Source organism: Sturnira hondurensis, unplaced genomic scaffold (assembly GCF_014824575.4).
Source record: "Sturnira hondurensis isolate 20B ecotype Veracruz unplaced genomic scaffold, ASM1482457v3 Scaffold0015793, whole genome shotgun sequence".
NCBI lineage: Eukaryota > Metazoa > Chordata > Mammalia > Chiroptera > Phyllostomidae > Sturnira > Sturnira hondurensis.
Genome location: NW_028088424.1, coordinates 6,632,568 through 6,654,157, shown reverse-complemented (window position 1 = coordinate 6,654,157; position 21,590 = coordinate 6,632,568). Strand labels below are relative to the sequence as shown.

The 21,590-nt window shown below is 37.6% G+C and overlaps 1 protein-coding gene across 6 annotated transcripts in view; it reads left to right on the top strand.

Annotated features, from left to right (window-relative positions):
* LOC119000562 (serine/threonine-protein kinase SIK3) overlaps positions 1-21,590 on the top strand; it is a 163,646-nt gene that overhangs the window by 47,471 nt on the left and 94,585 nt on the right. For all 6 annotated transcript variants that reach the window (XM_037065672.1, XM_037065675.1, XM_037065673.1 and 3 more), the window contains exon 3: positions 15,261-15,422. In XM_037065672.1, coding sequence (XP_036921567.1) covers positions 15,261-15,422 — 162 coding nt within the window. The remainder of the gene's footprint in view (positions 1-15,260; positions 15,423-21,590) is intronic.

The following is a 21,590-nucleotide window of genomic DNA, read 5'->3' as shown; positions in this document are numbered from 1 at the left end:
ACATTCTAGATTAGGTCCTCATTGTATCTTTTAACATGTTTCTATAGCTCACTATTTTTTATAAAGTGGTTTGGTTACATACAGGTCAATTTGGGCAGAGTGAGGGCAGGAATGTTTTACAGTCTTCTTATTACATGATTTTAGGAGTTGTATAATGTCTGACTTCTCCACTATCAGTGATGGATAAAGTTTTGCTCTGGCTAGTGTGGCTCAGTGGGTTGAGCGCCAGCCTGTGAACCAAAGCGTTGCTGGTTTGATTTCTGGTCAGGGCACATGCCTGGGTTGTGGGCCAGGTACCCAGCTGAGAGCATGTGAGAGGCAATTGATCCTATGTATCTCTTACACATTGATGTTTCTCTCCATCTCTTTCTCCGTTTCCCTCTCCCTAAAAGTAAATAAACATAATCTATTTTTAAAAACGTTTAATAAAGTTCTTATGAAGTTTCCTATCATCTTTTGACCTAATGTTTTAGCCACTCTTATTATTTAGTTGCCTAGGTATTAGAAGTTGCAGGATGGTTATTTTCTAATTCTCTCATTTTTTTCTATATTTATTAGTTATAATTCTTCTGTAAAGAACTTTGTCTATAAACTATGTAGAAACTATAGTAGAAGCAAAATAAATGCTTGATTATTTTCCTTCATTTATTAAATTTCAGAATAATAAATTGTCACCCTGTCAAACTCCAGTTGTGACCAATTAAGTTGATTTCATTTGTTTATTTTGCAATATCATTATGAACTTACTGAATTTCAGTACATTCGATGTGTTTCAGTCCACTGAGTCATTATTCTTTTGATGGTCAAATTATTCCACTTGACTTCTGTGTCTTTTCCATGTGGTCCCAAGTCTTTGATAGCTTCCTTGCTTTTAGGAAAGATTTCTAGGTTATCTTGAACATTTCCTGTCCCTAGCATCAAACATTTCTCCTAGGATTTCTGTTTCCTTCAAGTGGAAAATAGCGTTTAGAAGCCCTATGGATGCTCATTGTTGCTACTGGGTTGTCGTCACTTGGAGGCCTTTTCTGTCATCACACAGAGGTAGGGAATAATATGTCTTTTTTATCTAAAGAAAAGTAAAAGATGGGTTTGAATTAACATTCCAATCGGAATTTAAAATGCCAGTACTTTTAATTTCCTACTCAACATTATGTACAGATTGGGGCAAAAGTAAGTTTACAGTTGTTTGTATGGAAAGTAATATAATACTGCACGAGGCCCGAGACCTGGGTCCGCCTGTCAATTAGGCAGGTGCGGGCAGTTCACAGCCTCGCGTTCCCGCCCGGCCGGCTGCCCCGGGACAGAGGCGCACGAGGAGCGCGTGCGCAGCGTCGGCAGCGTCGGCTGCGCAAGCCTGAGCCCAGGAAGATTGGCAAATTGAGGATGCTCATACCAAGTGGAACAAATCAGATATTCCTACTGACCAGGAATTGAATCCAGAAATAGAGAGAAGCATAGTGGTTGTACCATTTTACATTCTCACCAGCAATGTAAAGAAATCACACTGCACCAGTGAATTCCACAGGTATCCTACCACAGGAGTTCACGCCATAAACTCAGGGTACCAGAACAGATCAATCTAAGAAGCTGAGGCCAACGAGAAGAGCAGCACAAACAATGGGGAGACAAAGAAACAATCCCCAAATGAAAGAAAAGGAGGAAGCCACAGAAAGAATGTTAGATGAAATAGAGGCCAGTCAACTATCAGATGTGGAATTCAAAGCACTGGTTATCAGGAAATTCAAAGAGCTTACAACGAACTACCAGAAACTACAGGGGAGCTACAATGAACTCTCCACAAATTATACCAGCATGAAAAAGGAAATAGAAGCCATCAGCAAAGGCCAAGAGGAAATGAAAAATACAATTTCTGAATTGAAGAACACAGTAGAAGGTATGAAGAGTAGGATTGATGAGGCGGAGGACCGCATAAGCGAGCTCGAAGACAAGGTGGAAAGAATCTCCCAGACAGACGAGGTAATGGAAAAGAGAATCAGAAAAAATGAGGAGAGTCTAAGAGAAATACAAGACAATATGAAACGTAATAATATCCGAATAATAGGAATACCAGAAGGGGAAGAAGAAGAACAAGGGATAGAAAACCTACTTGAAAGAGTAATAACAGAAAATTTTCCTAAGATGAGGGGAGAGAAAGTCACACGAATCCAGGAATCGCAGAGAGTCCCAGGCAGGTGGAACCCAAAGAGGCCTACTGCAAGACACATCATCATTAAAATGGCAAAACTCCAGGACAAAGAGAGAATCCTAAAGGCAGCAAGGGAGAAAAAGGAAGTAACATACAAGGGGGTCCCAATAAGGTTGGCTAATGACTTCTCAACGGAAACATTCCAAGCAAGAAAAGAATGGCAGGAAATATTCCAAGTAATGAGAAACAGAGGCCTACAACCGAGACTGCTTTATCCAGCAAGGCTCTCAATCAAGATAGAAGGCCAAATAAAGAGCTTCCAAGACAAAAGAAGTCTAAAAGAATACGCCTCCACAAAACCTGCTCTACAAGAATTACTAAAAGGGCTGCTTTAAGGAAAGGAAGGAAAAGAGAGAGACAGAGAGGAACACAGGTACATAAATGGCAATGAATAAGTACCTTTCGATAATAACTTTAAACGTAAATGGATTAAATGCACCAATTAAGAGACATAGAATAGCTGAATGGATAAGAAAGCATGACCCACACATATGCTGCCTACAAGAGACTCACCTGAGGACAAAAGACCACCACAGACTGAAAGTGAAAGGATGGAAACAAATTTTCCAAGCAAATGGACATGAAAAAAAAGCCGGGGTAGCAATCCTCATATCAGACAAAATAGACTTCAAAAAAAAGGCTATAAAGAGAGACCCAGAAGGTCACTTCATAATACTCAAGGGAAGAATCCACCAAGAAGACATTAACATCATAAATATATATGCACCCAACACAGGAGCACCCAAATATATAAAGAAAATCCTAGAGGACCTCAAGAAAGATATTGACAGCAACACAATTATAGTAGGGGATTTTAACACCCCACTGTCAAAAATGGACAGATCTTCCAAACAAAATATCAACAAAGATATAGCAGCATTAAACGACACTCTAGAAGAAATGGACCTAATTGATATATATAGAGCCATCCATCCCAAAGAAACTAAATACACTTTCTTTTCAAACGCACATGGAACATTTTCAAAGATAGATCACATGATAGGACACAAAACCAGTCTCAACAACTTCAGGAAAATAGAAATCATACCAAGCATCTTCTCTGATCACAAGGGACTGAAATTGGAAACCAACCCCACAGGAAAAAACCCAAAACACCCAAAATCATGGAGACTGAATGGTAGGCTATTGAACAATGAATGGGTCAAGATTGAAATTAGGGAGGAAATCAAAAAACTCCTTGAAACAAATGAAAATGAACTCACCACAACCCAAAATTTATGGGACACAGTGAAGGCAGTCCTGAGAGGGAAGTTCATAGCGATACAGGCTCACCTAAAGAGGATAGAAACATTTCAAACAAACAACCTAACCCAACGCCTGCAAGAACTCGAGGAACAACAACAAAGACAGCCCAGAGCAAGTAGAAGGAAGGAAATAACCAAGATCAAAGCAGAATTAAATGACATAGAGACTAAAAGCACAATTCTAAAGATCAATGAATCCAGGAGTTGGTTTTTTGAAAAGATAAACAAAATAGACAAACCTTTAAGTAGGCTCATTAAGAAAAGAAGAGAGAGGACACAAATAAACACAATCAGAAATGAAAGAGGAGAGATTACAACTGATACCACAGAAATAGAAAGGATTGTAAGAAATTACTATGCGGAACTGTATGCCAAGAAATTTGAAAACCTGGGTGAAATGGACAAATTTCTAGAAAAATATAATCTTCCAAAACTCAATGAAAAAGAAGCAGAAAACCTGAACAGGCCAATAACAGCAAATGAAATTGAAGAAGTAATCAAAAAACTCCCATCACACAAAAGCCCTGGGCCAGATGGTTTCACAGGAGAATTCTACAAAGCTTTTAAGGAAGAGCTAACCCCTATTCTTCACAGACTATTCCAAAAAATCCAAAAGGAGGGAAAACTCCCCAACTCTTTCTATGAAGCCAGCATCACCCTAATCCCAAAGCCAGATAGAGACACAACAAAGAAAGAAAATTACAGACCAATATCACTGATGAACATAGATGCTAAAATCCTCAACAAAATATTGGCAAATCGCATCCAACAATACATCAAAAAGATCATACACCATGACCAAGTGGGATTCATCCCGGGGATGCAAGGATGGTTCAATATACGCAAATCAATAAATGTAATACACGAAATAAACAAAAGCAAAGACAAAAACCACATGGTCATATCAATAGATGCGGAAAAAGCTTTTGATAAGGTACAACACCCATTTATGATAAAGGTACTCAGCAAGGTGGGAATAGAGGGAACATTCCTCAATATAATAAAGGCCATATATGAAAGACCTACAGCCAACATCATACTCAATGGGCAAAAACTAAAAGCTTTTCCACTAAGATCAGGTACAAGACAAGGTTGCCCACTTTCACCACTTCTATTCAATATAGTATTAGAAGTTCTAGCTGCAGCGATCAGACAAGAAAAGGAAATAAAAGGCATCCAAATCGGAAAGGAGGAAACAAAACTGGCATTGTTTGCAGATGACATGATAGTGTACATGGAAAACCCTATAGCCTCTACCAAAAAACTGCTGGAACTAATAAATGAATTTGGCATAACAGCGGGATACAAAGTTAATATCCAGAAATCAAAGGCATTTTTGTATACCAACAATGAAGCAGCAGAAGCAGAAATCAGGAAAAAAATCCCATTCGATATAGCAAAAAGAAAAATAAAATATCTGGGAATAAACCTAACCAAGGAGGTAAAAGACCTGTATGCAGAAAACTACACAACACTGAAGAAAGAAATCAAGGAAGACACAAATAAATGGAAACATATACCGTGTTCATGGATTGGAAGAATTAACATCATCAAAATGTCCATACTACCCAAAGCAATTTACAGATTCAATGCAATACCTATTAAAGTACCAATGGCGTATTTCACAGACATAGAACAAACACTTCAAAAATTTATATGGAACCAGAAAAGACCCCGAATAGCTGCTGCAATTTTGAGAAAGAAGAACAAAGTAGGAGGGATCACAATACCTGATATCAAACTGTATTACAAGGCCACTGTAATCAAAACAGCCTGGTACTGGCACAAAAACAGGCACATAGACCAATGGAATAGAACAGAGAGCCCAGAAATAAACCCAACTCTCTACAGTCAATTAATATTCGACAAAGGGGGCAATAACATAAAATGGAGTAAAGACAGCCTTTTCAACAAATGGTGTTGGGAGAACTGGACAGCTACATGCAAAAAAATGAAACTTGAGCACCAACTTACACCATACACCAAAATAAATTCAAGGTGGATAAAAGACTTAAATATAAGCCGTGAAACCATTAAAACCCTAGAGGAGAGCCTTGGCAAGAAAATCTCAGATATTCCACGCAGCAATATTTTTACTGATACGTCCCCTAGAGCAAGGAACATAAAGGAAAGAATAAACAAATGGGATCTCATCAAAATTAAAAGCTTCTGCATGGCTAAGGAAAACAGTATCAAGATACAAAGAGAAGCAACAGCTTGGGAAAACATATTTGCCAATGATACCTCAGATAAGGGTTTAATCTCCAAAATATACAAAGAACTCATTCGGCTCCACTCAAAGAAGACAAGCAACCCAATCAAAAAATGGGCAGAGGACTTGAACAGACATTTCTCCAAGGAGGACATACAGAGAATCCAGAGACACATGAAAAGATGCTCGATATCACTAGCTATCAGAGAGATGCAAATTAAAACCGCAATGAGATACCACTTAACACCAGTCAGATTGGCTATCATAAACAAAGAAACAAACAACAAGTGCTGGAGAGGTTGTGGGGAAAAGGGGACTCTAGTTCACTGTTGGTGGGATTGCAGACTGGTACAACCACTATGGAAAACAGTATGGAATTTTCTAAGAAAACTAAAAATGAACGTACCTTTTGACCCAGCAATTCCACTCTTGGGAGTATATCCTAAGAACCCTGAAACACCAATCCAAAAGAACCTATGCACCCCGATGTTCATAGCAGCACAATTTACGATAGCCAAGAGTTGGAAGCAGCCTAGATGCCCATCGGTAAATGACTGGATCAAAAAACTATGGTACATTTACACAATGGAATTCTATGCTGCAGAAAGGAAGAAGGAACTACTACCCTTTGCAACATCATGGATGGAACTGGAAAGCATTATGCTGAGCGAAATAAGCCAGGCGGTGAAAGACAAATATCATATGATCTCACCATTAACAGGAATCTAAACAAACCAAACAAGCAAGCAAAATACAACCAATGACACTCAAATATGGAACAGGCTGTCAGGGCCCAGAGGGGAGAGGGGAGAGAATCATAGGGGAAAAGGGAATGGACTCACATGAACAAGTATAAAAGACACATGGACAATAACTAAGGGGGGGGGGTGGAAAGGGGAGGGAGGCGGGGAGCATGGGGTGGGGGGCGGGCAGGGTTGGGATTATAAGACAGAAACCTGTACTTGAACAAGAATTAAATAAAAATTATATTTAAAAAAAAAAAAGAAAGAAATCACATAGAAATGTTTCCAGTTGCCATGAAGAAAATCTGTGTATCTGTACTAGTCTTTAGCTGCCTTGATGTTTCCTAGGCAAACGTTTTTCTACTTTTGCTGTTAACATGAATCATCATGACACAAAAAAAAAAAAAGAAAAGAAAGGAAAGTAATATAATAATTAATAATATAAGAATAAGCTGTTTTGCATACTCACAACTGTAAACCTACTTTTATCCCACTCTTTATTTATACTTTTTCCCTCTAGCTGAAAATTGTGGTTCCAAATGACATTACCATAATTATATACTTATTATGAGAGAATGAGGGTAAGATTGGTTCAAGGAAAGACTAATAATATTACAAATATTTAGGAGACTACTGATTCTTTTTGTCCTTAGGATATATCCCAGGGTATATCCCATTAAGGATATATCCCATTAAGGATGCACAGGAAATATACTGTATTTATTGTTACTTAAAATACTATTTTCAGCCTATATAATTTTATTAACCAATGTCACTCCAACAAATTCAGTTTTTAGAGATTGTTTTATTTGAATCAGTTCTGAATTGTTTTGAGTTAAGACATTACATGTTTTTAAGGTAAAGCTATAAAATCAGGTACATTCAGGAAAGACTAGCTTCTACCCCTTTTTTATTTCCCTATAGATAATGATTTTAAAAAGTTTTTCATGTAATGTTACTTCTTTTGGAAAATAAAAACATATACATACACATCAATGTTTGTATTTTCCTTTTTTTTTAAAGATTTTATTTATTTATCTTTAGAGAGGAAGGAAAGGAGAGAATGAGAGAAATATCAATGTACTGTTGCCTCTCATGAGTCCCCTGCTGGGAACTGTCCTACAACCCAGGCATGTGCCCTGACTGGGAATCGAATCGCGATTCTTTGCTGCGCAGGCCCAAGCTCCATCCCCTGAGCTACACCAGCCAGGGTTCAATGTTTGTATTTTCTATTTCCAAGACAAATGGAAGCACACTAAGCATATTTTTGTACACCTTTCAGGGGTTCATGAATAGAAATCCATCTGTGGATCAAGAATCCCTGGTCTAAAAGGGAAGGCACCCATATCAAGAAATCATTGTAATACAGTTGTTCACTGATGATGTAGAGATATATAGACCAAATGCCATTCAGTACAAATTATGGAGCAGTTCCTTTAGTGTAGGTGAATAGATTAGGGAAAACTCCAGAAAAATTACCTTTGAGCTGGATTTTTTAAAAATATATTTTATTGATTATACCATTACAGTTGTTGTTCTATTCCCCCCCCTTCATTCTCCTTCACCCTGCACACTCCCTCCCCCACCATCCACCATTCCCCCCATTTAGTTTATGCCCACGTGTCTGAAGTTCTTTAGATTCTATATTTCCCCTAATATTCTTGCCTTCCCCCTATCTATTTTCTACCTACTGTCTATGCTATTTTCTTTTTTTTAAGATTTTTAAAATTTATTTAATTATTTTTCAAGTACAGTATTCTATTACTCCCATCCAATCCCACCCCCCTCTATGCTATTATCTGTACCTTCTCCCCCCTTCTCCTCCTCCCAACTCTCCTGTTGCTAACCCTCCGTATGTTCTTCATATCTATGGTTCCACTCCTGATCCAGCTGTCCTTTTAGTTTGCTTTTGTTTTAGGTGTGGTTGTTGATAACTGTAAATTTGCTGTCCTTTCACTGTTCATATTTTTCATCTTCTTTTTCTTATATAAATCTCTTTAACATTTCATATAATAAGGGCTTGGTGATGATGAACTCCTTGAATTTGCTCTTATCTGAGAAGCACTTTATCTGTCCTTCCATTCTAAATGAAAGCTTTGCTGGATAGAGCAATCTTGGATGTAGGTCTTTGGATTTCATGACTTGGAATACTTCTTTTTAGCCCCTTCTTGCCTGCAAGGTCTCTTTTGAGAAATCCACTGACAGTCTGATGGGAACTCCTTTGTAGGTGACTGTCCCCTTCTCTCTTGCTGCTTCTAGGATTCTCTCCTTCATTTTCATCTTGGCTAATGTAATGATGATGTGCCTTGGTGTGTTCCTCCTAGGGTCCAACTTCTTTGGGACTTTCTGAGCTTCCTGGATTTCCTGGAATTCTATTTCCTTTGCCAGATTGGGGAAGTTCTCCTTTATTATTTGTTCAAATATGTGTTCCACTCGTGAGTATTTCTTTCCCCCTTCTGGTACCCCTATAATTCGGATGTTGGAACGTTTAAAGATGTCCTGGAGGTTCCTAAGCCTCTCCTTGCTTTTTTGAATTCTTGTTTCTTCATTATTTTCTGGTTGGATGTTTCATTCTTCCTTCTGGTCCACTCCCTTGATTTGAGTCCCAGTTTCCTTTCCATCACTATTGGTTTCCTGTGTATTTCCCTTCATTTCAATTAGTTTAGCCTTCATATGTTCCTCTAATTTGTGAGTATAATCAACCAGTTTTGTGAGCATCCTGATCACCAGTGTTTTGAACTGTGCATCTGAGAGGTTTGCTATTTCTAGGTCGCTTAGAGTTATTGGCTTTGGAGCTTTGAGTTCTTTTTGAGCCATATTTTGGACTCTTGGTGCCTGTTACATATGAGGAGTGGAGCCCTAGGTGTTCACCAGGGCGAGACAACTCAGTTGCTGGGTTGTGACGTTGTATGTGGGGGTGGGGTCAAAGGAAAGCGGTGGCGGTTCTGTCTGCCGCCTCCGCAGCTGCCACCATCTCCGGGGCAGCATGTTCCGCCCCACTGCGAGCGAATGTGGGACCTTGGTCAGCCCTCCACCGCTGGGTTCGCCTGCTGGAGCCTGCGCAGTCTGTCTCACTGCTCACTCTACTGGTTTATCTGCTCGCAAATGTGTGACTGTGGTCAGGCTGCCCCACACCCTCACTGGGTCCAAGCTGCTACCCCAGCTGACTGCGTGCCTGGGTCGGGGGATCTGTCCAGCCTGACCCTGCTCTGCTTCTAACTCCGCCCCTCTTACCAGTCCTGGTTGAACAGTTCGTTGTTGGGCTTCCGCATAGTTCAGTTTTCTGTTCTTTGGGTGTGTCTTTGTTTACTAAACCTTTGTTGTATTCAAACTTGGTTGTGGGAGAAGGCACAGTGTCCACCTACACCTCCATCTTGGCGGAAGTTCCTGATTGATATTTCTTTAATCTGTAATTATAAGCATCAACTATATGCAGAGCTCTCTTGCATACACAATAGGAGACATAGGAAAAATAGCAATAGTTCCAGTTTAAATTTTTCAAAACTAAAGCATATTTTGTTACTGTGTTTCACAAAGAAATTATGTTTTCTCAAAACCCTTAAGGAAGAGGTTTAAGTTTTTTGGAATAGACAAGAAAATATAGTGTGCTTTTTTAAATACCTGTAGGAAAACTCAGTAATGAGTAATTCCAAATAATTCTGTGTCTTGATTGCAGTGGTTGTTCCACAGATGTATACATGTGATAAAATGACATAAAAGTACACAGATTGTACCCATCCCAAATTCTAGGTTTTGATTTTTTTAAAAGATTTTATTGATTTATTCTTAGAGAGAGGGAAAAAGAGGGAGAAAAGGGTGAGAAACATCGATTCATTGCCCCTCACACACACCCTAACCAGGGGTGGCCTGCAGTGCCCTGTTTGAGAATTGACCCACTGACTTTTTGCTGTGTGGGATGATACCCAACCAACTGACCCACACAGGTCAGAGCTGATATTTTTTGAAGACCTGTAAGATTTAACTATTGGGAGAAATTGGGTGAAGGTTACATGGGACCTCTGTGTTATCTTTGCAACTTCCTGTGGATCTATAATTATTTCAAAATAAAAAAATAAGAAAAAAATCTTTTTCTTAAAAAAAGATTACTACTAGTAGTGGCTGTTGTTTTGAGAATAGATTGCAGGAGTCCAAGGGCAGAAACAGGTATACTAGTTAGTAGTATTAGAAGGCTATTAACAATAATCCAGGAGGAAGATAATGGCACTTAGACTAGACTTGGGGGCACTATAGTGGGATGGGGATGGGGTAAGGAATAGTTGAAACCTGGATCTGCTTTGATAGTAGAGTTAATAAAATTTGCTGAAGGGATTGGATTTGTGGTGTGTGAGAAAGAGAAGGATGATGCCAAGATTTTTGGCCTGGACACCTGGAAAATGAAGGAAATGGGTAGTAGCAAGAAGCAGCAACAGGTAGAAGCTTGGTATGAGGTAGTTGGATTCTTAGCAAGGGAAACAAAATAACCCTCTCACTCTAGTCTGGCAGCGTGGGGCCTACAAGAGTTAGAGACAGTATGATGTTAAAGTATACTCTTTTTAACCTGTTACAGGGCAGCTTTAATTATCTTGACCTTGTTCTGGTTCTTTTGGAAAGAAGAATTTGTTTGATAAACAAGAATTATTTCCACTGGTGTAGAAAGAAGAAACTATAGAACAGAGTGGCAAAGCAAAGAACCACTCGCTGTGCCTATCTAGAATTGGCAGAAATTTCTTCAGGTAGCTACTTGAGCTTAGCACATATGCCACTCTTCCCTATTCTAGACTAGGTTATTTCTTCACGGTGAAAAATGAAGTTTCTGCCCTGTTGCTTGACTAGTGTTTTGGATCAGTTAGGAATTGTAGATCTGGCAGACAAATGGAGATACTGTCTGTTTGTAGTGGAACACTGACTTAGAGAAATGTCGGCTCCCACCACTATCCTGTTAGTGGCGGGACTCTGACACTTCAGTGAAGCTGGGCTGGGAAGTTAAGACTGCCTGAGGTGTATTTTTACTCTTTGTAAGATTAGAATCTAAATGTATCACAAGCTCTTTCTTCCTGAGTCAGATTGGAATAGAATTACAAACAGCAGATTCTGAAGCAAACTTTATACGTGCTGGTGTTCTAGTACTTTTGAAACTTCAGAGTTTATTTTCTCTACTTCTAATAATATGCCTCACGAGATACAGAAATCCCTTAGTGTCACTAACTTCTTTTTATTTTGTGAGAAAGAGCAGATTTTTAAAAAGATTAAATAAATCTAGTGCCAAGTGCTTTGTTGTAATTGGAAAGTGTAAAGAGAATTTAGACTCCTTACTTTTGGTAAGAGCTTTGAAACAACAGAACCATTTTCTCCTTTTAACTGAGTTACTACCTCATCCTTGACTAGGGTGATTTGGTTGCAGTGAAGTTGTGATAGAGAAAACTTAAAATTTGCCTGAGACACACAGTGATAACTAAATAGATAAGTAGTTAATTGATAGTGAAAAAGAACTTAACCATGAGGGAGTTTATGCAACATGGGTAATTGAAGACTGTCTAGGCTGAGGTAGGGGAGAATGTGGGCATTAAAGGAAACTGGGATCCTAGGTTCAGTGTGGGTTGTTTGGGACTGAAGATGTGGGTGGCATCTCGCGTAGTATTTAGGTGAGCTGGCTCATTGAACTGCTTGTACGAAGCAGAACAACTCTTCAGAGTTCCTTGCAGCTGGGGTTTATTCTTACAAGATTCAGAATATATTTTACTTTAAATATTGAGTGGTTCAGGATACACTATGTTTCATTCACCTTTCTGATACCCCAGTGTTTGTTCAAATGTTGTGGCTTGAGGTTAAGTCCAGTCTGGGCAACTGTGTTGGGTTTCTTCGCTGAAAGTAAAGTATAACATTTGAGCTTGAAGAATTTTTGCTTACTGCCTATAGTGTACACATAACATAAAACAACTATTTGTCTTTGTGCAGCTGGAAGTCAGTTTCAGGAGGGACTGAAAATGGCTGCAGGCCTCCTAGCATACCCACAAGATTGTAGGCTTATACTGAAAGCAACCTAACAGGATAGGGGGTAAAGGGGAGAAATAAGATGGGAAATAATAAAAGCAGAGGCTAAAGTTTGAATCACAATGAGCCATTAAGATGATCTTGTATTTGGAAAGGAGCACAGTGCTCCCAAAGAGGAGAAAACTTGAACGAACATCAAATACAATGGCTAGGAGAAAACATCTGATGTTTGCAGCCAACACTTTTTAAAAGGTGATTTGTATATATTTTCCATTTTTATAACTGTAGGTACCTTTAGAAAAAAATGGTATGTACTTCAAGCTGTTTTACCCACTGTGCTATCATAAATATCTTTTAACGAGAACCTTGTAACAGTGACAAGTGATTTATACACTTTTCAAGTGCTGCAGAATCCTAAAAAACCTTATGATGTATTGACCAAATTCTTAAGTATTCTCTGTATGATATTGCATAGACATTGAAAAATAGCTTTTTAAGTCTTTCGAGTTATATGTGACAACTCTTAATGACAATTAAAATTTATGCCCAAATATACTATTTTTTCTTTGTCATAGCACATAGCGGATTTTTTTCCTACTTGGCAAATCAGGAGGTGTGGATATTGGCTGTATAAGTGATTTGTCCAAGGACAACCAATGTGTCACTGTAGAGATACAACAGAATTGGGCTGCATTCCACAGCTCCTGGCCTGTGTACAATTTTGAGAACTTTCCAGTCATTTTAAGAAAATAAAGTACTTAGGAAATATAAAGAGTTTTTTAAATAAATGAAAATCACTTATTTTGCAACTTACTAAGTTAATCATTCTGTTGTATTCAAGATGCTCTTTGATGTGTTCTGGTAATTAGTATTTACTGCCAGACAAATGTCTCTTGGACATTTTAATTAATGGTTGGCTTGGCCAAATGAGCTTCTGATGGTAAACCTTCATAAGGGTTTATTTTTATATTTCTCAAGAATAGCTGTCCCTTCAAAGCTTTTTAATTAGACAGAGTTCAGCTAAAACATATTATTAGAATAATTAGGCCTTGGGTTAAGAGAAATAGAGGGGTCAAAGGAGCAGGTACTATTGGAGAATGGCCTTTTAAAATAAAACATAGTATTGTACACCTTATGGGTGTCCAGTTAACAGCTTATATTAAGTTGCTATCCCTAGTTAGGACTTTGTGTTGTTTAAAATTCATGTGACAGTTCTCTCTAGAAGCCTAAACGTATCAGAGTGTGAGCTCATTTATCACCACCTCTAAACTCCTATAAAAAGCTGTATTCTCATTCTCATAGTTTCTAAACTGAAGACTTCTTATATTATTTTTTCATTACTAAATTGGTAATCTTGGGCATAATGTTTTTGAGAGAAATGTTTCAGAGGTCTTGTGTGGGGGTCATTGATAACCCTAAGAATTACAACAATTCCTTTGAGGGGTTTTTCTTAATAATTTAAATGATTTACTTATAGGACACTGTTATTAAAATTACTGTATTTTTGGTCTCCAAAATTTTATGTTCTTTGTGGTCAGAATTTAGTTTAAATTATTTGAAAATCTGCTATGAAAGTGAATTGTCATTTAGTTTCCCTTCTTTATGCTTCCCTTCTATTTTTTGTCCTAAACTCTCAGTCTTAGCAGTCATTATTAGTACATATGTTTTATCCCAGATTTCCTCTTTGTGATGAAGAAAAGATGTACCTGACTGGTCCTATAGATGATTGAGATGACACCAAGGCAGTTGGGTAGTACTAGTAAAACAACTATTGTTAAACAACAATACACTTGTTTATAGTGTTCTAATTTTCTACTTTTCCACTATGTCAGGATGCTTATGATGGTAAATGTGTCCTTTTCCCAGCGAGAGCAGCTGGTTTAAGGATAGTGCTGATGAAACTATTAGAAATTTCAAACAGAAAATTGCATCATTTCTAATCCCATTAGCTGTCATGACCTGTATATAATTTGTTGGTTATATGAACGACTGGGTTAAGGATATGTATGTCATTCCTTCAGTATAAACCTACTACCACTGTTAGTAAAAAAGTACATAAAGAACTTATGGTGCTGATTATGGGTTAATCATGTCATTTTTAAATATAGAAGATAGCTTCATTCATGCTATTACAGAGTTTATAACATATAAATTCTTTTGCTATATACCTTAGTTAGCAACATAGCCATGGAAATTATTCAGTTTAAAGTAGTAGAAAATGCTCTTGGTTTTCTGTTTATGTTATCTGTAAAAATTAATAATACAGTTATAAAAATATTTGGTAAGCACAGTAAATGCAGATGTAAAGATGTAGGCATATTATTATGCACTACAGAGAATAGTTACCAAATAAATAAGTTTTTATGTAAAATTGTAAAACTTTGAGAAAGATGAAGACATATTAGCCTTAAGTTTATTGTGACTCTGCTTTTGACTCACCTTTTTTAGCACTGGAAATATTGCTGATACTTCCAAGTGTGTATTTGCTGTGTGTATGTAAACTTTTGCAATGGAGACATGAAAAGGAAGGCATTAAGTGTTATAATCTTTGAAAAATACTACTATATTCCTCAGAACTTTTTTTTAATTGTAGTAGGGCAAGTGTATTGCTATGCACCTGTATGTGTAACAGGATCTCTACTTAAAATAATTTGGGCACTGGTTGCTAGTGACTTTTTATAGATACAAACCAGGACTGTAAAACTATGTTGTTTTCTATTTTTTTATTTCACTTGTTTTAACTCATTTCTTTGGTGGGCCCCCTTGCATCCCTCCTTACATCTACCATTTGAAATTATACTAGTGTCCAAAATGAGAACTGCCTGTGTTCTTCTTCATCACAGACCACCTGGTGGCTCATGGCAGAATGGCAGAAAAGGAGGCCCGTCGGAAGTTCAAACAGATTGTCGCAGCTGTCTTTTTTTGTCACTGTCGGAACATTGTTCATCGTGACCTAAAAGCTGAAAATTTGCTTCTGGATGCCAATCTGAATATCAAAATAGCAGGTGAGAGGCATGCTGAGGATGTGAAATAAGAATGAAAGAGCATTTCCTTCAGGGTTCTTAAAGCAAGGAATTATCTATTTCCATCTGCTCAGGAAAAAAGTGTTGTCAAAATAAAGGGTTTTTGTGTGTGTTGCTTGAAAGCTGATAAATGTTCAAAATACATATTGGCTGGGAGGAAAGGGGTGATATTTAAAGTTCTTATTTTGATTGACAGGTCCCTTTTAACTGATAAGTAATAAAATATAGAAAAAGTAGTAAGAAAAACTGCCAAAATTGTATACCCTCTCAGCTTCACTTGAGAAAGTTGATTTATTGCACTGTTCATGGAGAGCATGCCTGTTCTAAAGACTTCAGTTTTATGATAATTTAGGAAGTGACTGAAGACAGTACAGAAACTATAAATATGAAAATTAACCATTTTTAGAGGGGACATCTGTAATAATGTCAAGAATAAAAATAATAAAAAAGGTGTCATTTAAATAAAAGGGACCGTTTTTGTTTTCTGATGGATTTTAGTACTGCGTTGCAAGTCTCCCATCTCCCAGGTAAAAATGGAGGGAGTCTCATATAGAGTACTGAAGTATATAGCTAAAATATAATTGCCTTAAAGAGCCAACTGAAAAGCAATTCTGAAGATGTACCTCTTTAATAGGGTAGGAAGTAAGAGTTCAGATATTACAGATCAAAGTACCTATGTTTACCTTTGCAGGATGGTGATCCTTCTGTCAGTTTCTTTTGTGTAGAAAAGTCTGTTCTCTTTCCAAGCTCTACTTTTACACCCTTGGAACATTATCTTTGCTTTTTATTTATCTAAGTCATGCTGACAGATGCACTCTCATTTAAAACTCACAGAGTTCTAAGCTCTTTGTGCCCTGTACTTGCTCAGTATATAGTGTAGGAATTGATTCTTTCTTATCTTCCATAAAGTCATGTTTTTTCTTTGCTTTTCTGTCTGTTTTGTATTCCCTAAAACTCGGTAAATGTTAGCAGTTCCCACAGAAGTGAGGAGCAAGAACAGCTGGCAATCTCAAACTGTTTTTTATAATTATTTGTGGTAATTTCCTACTGTTTCTATAACAAATTACCACAAACTTAGTGGCTTCAAACAACACAAATTTACTATCTTACAGTTCTGGAGGTCAGAAATCTGAAATGAGTCTTATGAGGCTAAAATAAAGGTACTAGTGAACTTGTTCATTCTGAAGGTTCTGGAGAGTCCATCTTTTTGCTTTTGCAGCTCTTAGGTGCTTCTGCATTCCTTGGCTTTAGCTCTTTTGCACGTCACTCCACCTTTGGCTTCCAGTATCACATTTCCCACAGCTAATATCTTTCTACTTTTTTCTTGCGAGGTCTGTCATGATTACATTGGGCCCTCCTGAATAATCCAGGGCTTTCTCCCCATCTCAGGATCCTTAACCTAATATGTCTGCAGAAGTCCCTCTTACTACATTGGGAACACATTCATTCATAAGGTCCGTGGATTAGGACATATATGTCTTTGCAGGGGCGCTGTTACCCTACTACAGATGTTATTATTGGGTTATTTGGACTACTGACTAGGGTAGTAGGTTAAAAGAAGGACCTCTGTTTTTTCTACAGTTTTGTTCTACCCTGCCCAATGACCAAAAGTTAAGGATTTTTTAATACTTTTTGGTTCTTGATTTTGGAATTAGAATCATTTTGATTTGATTCAGGAAATTTGAATAGCTTTTAGGTTTTGGGTTGAGAAAGCAAATGTAAAAGCACTGGTCAGTATAATTGAAATTATAAATTATATTGACAAATATTTGGGTAAGGAGATTTTTCAGTGCTTTTCTTTGTTAATAGTTAAAACAAACCCATGAGGTCACAGTGAGCTTCTACCTGCTGATGTATAGTTACAGACTCCTAAGGGTGCTGGCAGCTAGCCGGGGGTTCACTCTGTATTAACACATATACTTTGGCAAGATTTTTAAATTCATTAATCCAAAGTCTGTATTTTTATTATTTGTTTTTAGAGAAAAGTAAAAAATAAATGAACACCTCTAGTTTTTGCCCTACTATAATATTTAACATTGCCTTTGCTTATGCATTCTTTCCTACATGCCACCATTATTCAGTTTTTTAAATAATTGCCTGAACTTCCTTTTTTACACATATATTAGAATTCTTATTGTCATCTGCCAAGTCTTCTTTGAACTTAATGGACCACTGGAAGAAAAGTTTTTAATTGAAGCTGACTGTAGGATGACTGATTTTGGAGAGCTAGGTTAGATGGTTCTGACAGGGTAAGGTTAGATAAGTAGTAAAATCAACTTTTTATTCTAAAAGCTAAAAATAACTTTCAGATCTTTGGTCCTGCCAGTGAGCTTAGTGATGAATTACCGTAAATCTCAATAAAAAGGAACTACTATCTATGAAAGAAACACATAAATGAGAAGAGGCTTTTGTTTTATTTAAAATATTATTAGTCTTAAGCATCTCATTTTAAAAAATCGTTATATGTTATAGTAGAAAATTTGGAATTAATAAGAATTCTGAGTAGGAAATTTAAGGAATTCATGTTTTCCTTATGTCAGTGTTTATCTGAGTGGTTTGGGTGAAAAGGTTAGGTATTCTATTCAAATGTAGAAGATGAATAAGTTCTTCTGGGAATGGTTGTGTTTATATAAATTTATTTTTATTTTTGTATGATTTAACGTGGCAGATTACATTTAATACTTGATTCTATTAAAAACTCTCTTTAAGAGACTGTGTTTTCTGGACCTGAGAAGTAAAGTTCAGTTGCAGGTATTAAAAAATCCAAGGTTAGGTGGATCTGCTCATGCACTTATATGCCAAGAATTTGGAGAAAGTAGCCCAGGAGTTCCGGCCACAATGGAGACATAGGTAGAAATGCTTTGCTTCCTTGTACCACCGAAAGAAGGACAACAGTAAATTTAAAAACAAAGAAAAACCCCAGAACTGTCAGGTATTCAAACTTCAGGGAAGTCCGACAACCAAGGAGTTAAAGAGTCATTTATCCAGACTGGTAGGAGGGGCAGAGACGGGCAGCTGACGCAGAGAGGACGCACAGCTGAGGATGTGGCTGGTGGACTAGTTGGTCCCACATTCGTGGACCAATGAGCTGGGAAGAACCATTGGGAAGCAAGACAGACCATAGAACCAGGGGTTCAGCGTGGGAAACTAAAGACTCAAAACCTCTGGGTGTAAAAATTTGCAGAAGTTGTGGCAGTGGGAGAAACTCTAAGGATCACAGGAGATTCTGTGGGAGAGGCCCACAGGGTCCTAGAATGTGCACAAACCCCCTCATCTGCAAATCAGCATCTGAAAGGCCAAAATCCACTTGTAGGAAAGGAGGGAACTGATGGAAATCAGGGATAGAGCAGAGCCAGCAAGTGGCATTGTTCCCTCTCTCACCCTTCCCCCACAGACAGCACCACAACACAGCAAAAGGGTTGCCCCGCCCTGGCGAATACCTAAGGCTCTGTCCCTTAAAACATAACAGATGCACCAAGACAAAGAAATATGGCCCAAATGAAAGGACAAATCAAAACTCCAGAAAAAAACTAAGGGATGAGGAGAGAGCCAACCTATCTGATGCAGGGTTCAAAACACCGGTAATCAGGATGCTCACAGAAATGATTGAGCTAGGGTGCAAAATGAAGGAAGAAATTAAGGCTATGCAAAGTGAAATAAGGGAAAATATACATGGAACCAAAACTGAAGGGAAGGAAACAGGGACTCAAACCAAGGATTTGAAACAAAATGAAGAAATAAACATCCAACTGGAACAGAATGAAGAAATGAGAATTAAAAAAAAAAATGCCCTGGCTTCTGTGGCTCAGTGGATTGAGCGCCAGCCTACAAACCAAAAAAATGAGGAGAGACTGAGAAAGCTCTGGGACAACTTTAAACGTACCAAGGTCCGAATCATAGGGGTGCCGGAAATAGAAGAGGAAGAGCAAAATACTGAAAACTTAATTTGATAAAACCACAATGAGGATACTTCCCATGGGTCAGAATGGCCATCATAAACAAAGCAACAAACAAGTGTTGGAGAGGATGTGGAGAAAAGGGAACCCTAGTGTATTGTTGGTAGGAATGTAGACTGGTGCAACCACTATGGAAAACAGTATAGAATTTTCTCAGAGAACTAAAATTGGAACTGCCTTTTGACCCAGCACTTCCACTGCTAGGATTATATCCTAAGAACCCTGAAACACCAATCCAAAAGAACCTATGCACCCCAATGTTCATAGCAGCATAATTTACAATAGCCAAGTGTTGGAAGCAACCTAGGTGCCCATCAGTAAATGAATGGATCCAAAAACCGTGGTACATTTACACAATGGAATTCTGTGCAGCAGAGAGAAAGAAGGAGCTCTTACCCTTTGCAACAGCATGGATAGAACTGGCTAGCATTATGCTAAGCAAAATAAGCCAGATGATGAAAGACGAATACTATATGATCTCACATTTAACAGGAACCTAAACAACAAAACAAACAAGCAAGCAAAATACAACCAAAGACACTGATATAGAGAACAGGCTGACAGTGACCAGAGGGGAGAGGGGAGGGAATTTCAGGGGAGAAGGGGAAGGGTTTACAGGAACAAGTATAAAGGACGCATGGACAAAAACTAGGGGGGCAGGGGTGGAAATGGAAGGGAGGGAGGGATGGAGGGGGTTGACCTGGATGGGAGTAAAAGACACAAAACTGTACTTAAACAACAATTAAATTTAAAAAAAAAAATTTAAACAATTTTAAAAAAATAATGAGGGAGAACTTCCCCAATCTGGCAAATGAAATAGACTTCCAGGAAGTCCAGGAAGCCCAGAGAGTCCCAAAGAAATTGGACCCAAGCAGGGATGTGGGAAGACACATCATAATCAAATTACCCAGGATTAAAGATAAGGTGAGAATCTTAAAAGCAGCAAGAGGAAAGGAGACAGTTACCTACAAAGGAGAGCCCATAAGACTATTATCGGATTCCTCAAAAGAAACCTTACAAGCAAGAAGGGGCTGGAAAGAAGTATTCCAAGTCATGAAAGGCAGGGACCTACATCCCAGATTGCTCTATCCAGCACAGTTATCATTTAGAATGGAAGGGCAGATCGAGTGCTTCCCAGATAAGGTCAAGTTAAAGAAATTAACACCAAGCCATTACTATATGAAATATTAGAGGGACTTATCCAAGAAATAGAAGATCAAAAATAGGAACAGTAAAATGATGACAAACTTTCAACTATCAACAACCAAACCTAAGAAACAAAAACAACTAGAATAGGAATAGAATCACAGAAGTGGAGATCATATGGAGGATTATCAGTGGGAAGGGAGAGGGAGAGAATGGAGGGAAGGTACAGGAAAAACAAGCATAATAGGTAGGCACAAAATAGACAGGGAGATTAAGAATAGTGTAGGAAATGTAGAAGCCAAAGGATATGGATATATATGTATGTATGTATATATGTATGTATATATATATATATATATATATATATATATATATCCAATGGGACATGAACTAAGAGTTCATGAACTCTTTCATGAACTAAGTGGTGCAAAGAGGAGGGCGATAAGGGAGTATTAACAAAATTGGGACAACTGTAGTAGCATAATCAATAAAATAAAAAATTCCAAGATCATTCTATGGTTTAAGAGTTTTTGTGCGTAAGTACTTATATATGAATCTTTGTTTCATTGCTATTTCTAGAGAGAATAAAATACAGGTAAATAACTTTGTTTTCCTTCCGGTTTTAGAATTAAAAAATCCCTCTTTATGGCAGTAGCAAATCTGTCTTCTGTAGAATTATTTAAAAGATGTTTCTAGCATTAGTAATCCAGAATAAGCATTAATCATTTTCAGAATAAAGAATTTTATTTCTGAAAGGTAGAGTTTCTTTGCTGAGGTGTCATGGAAGAGAATAAAGAAGTGTAAGACATTACTCCAACCCTCAAAAATTTATTAGTCTATTTGGGCAGCAAATGCTTAGACCTTTGAAAAGTTAGATAACACTGAAATCATGTTTTACATATATAAAGTACTTTGCAAAGTATTTTCAAATATATCATTTAATTTAATCATATTTGGTGTGTAGATATAGCTTATTCAGAAAACATTAGAATTATCAAAATACATGCCTTTGACTTCCCAAAACTTTGAATGTTTTGTTTTTTTTAAA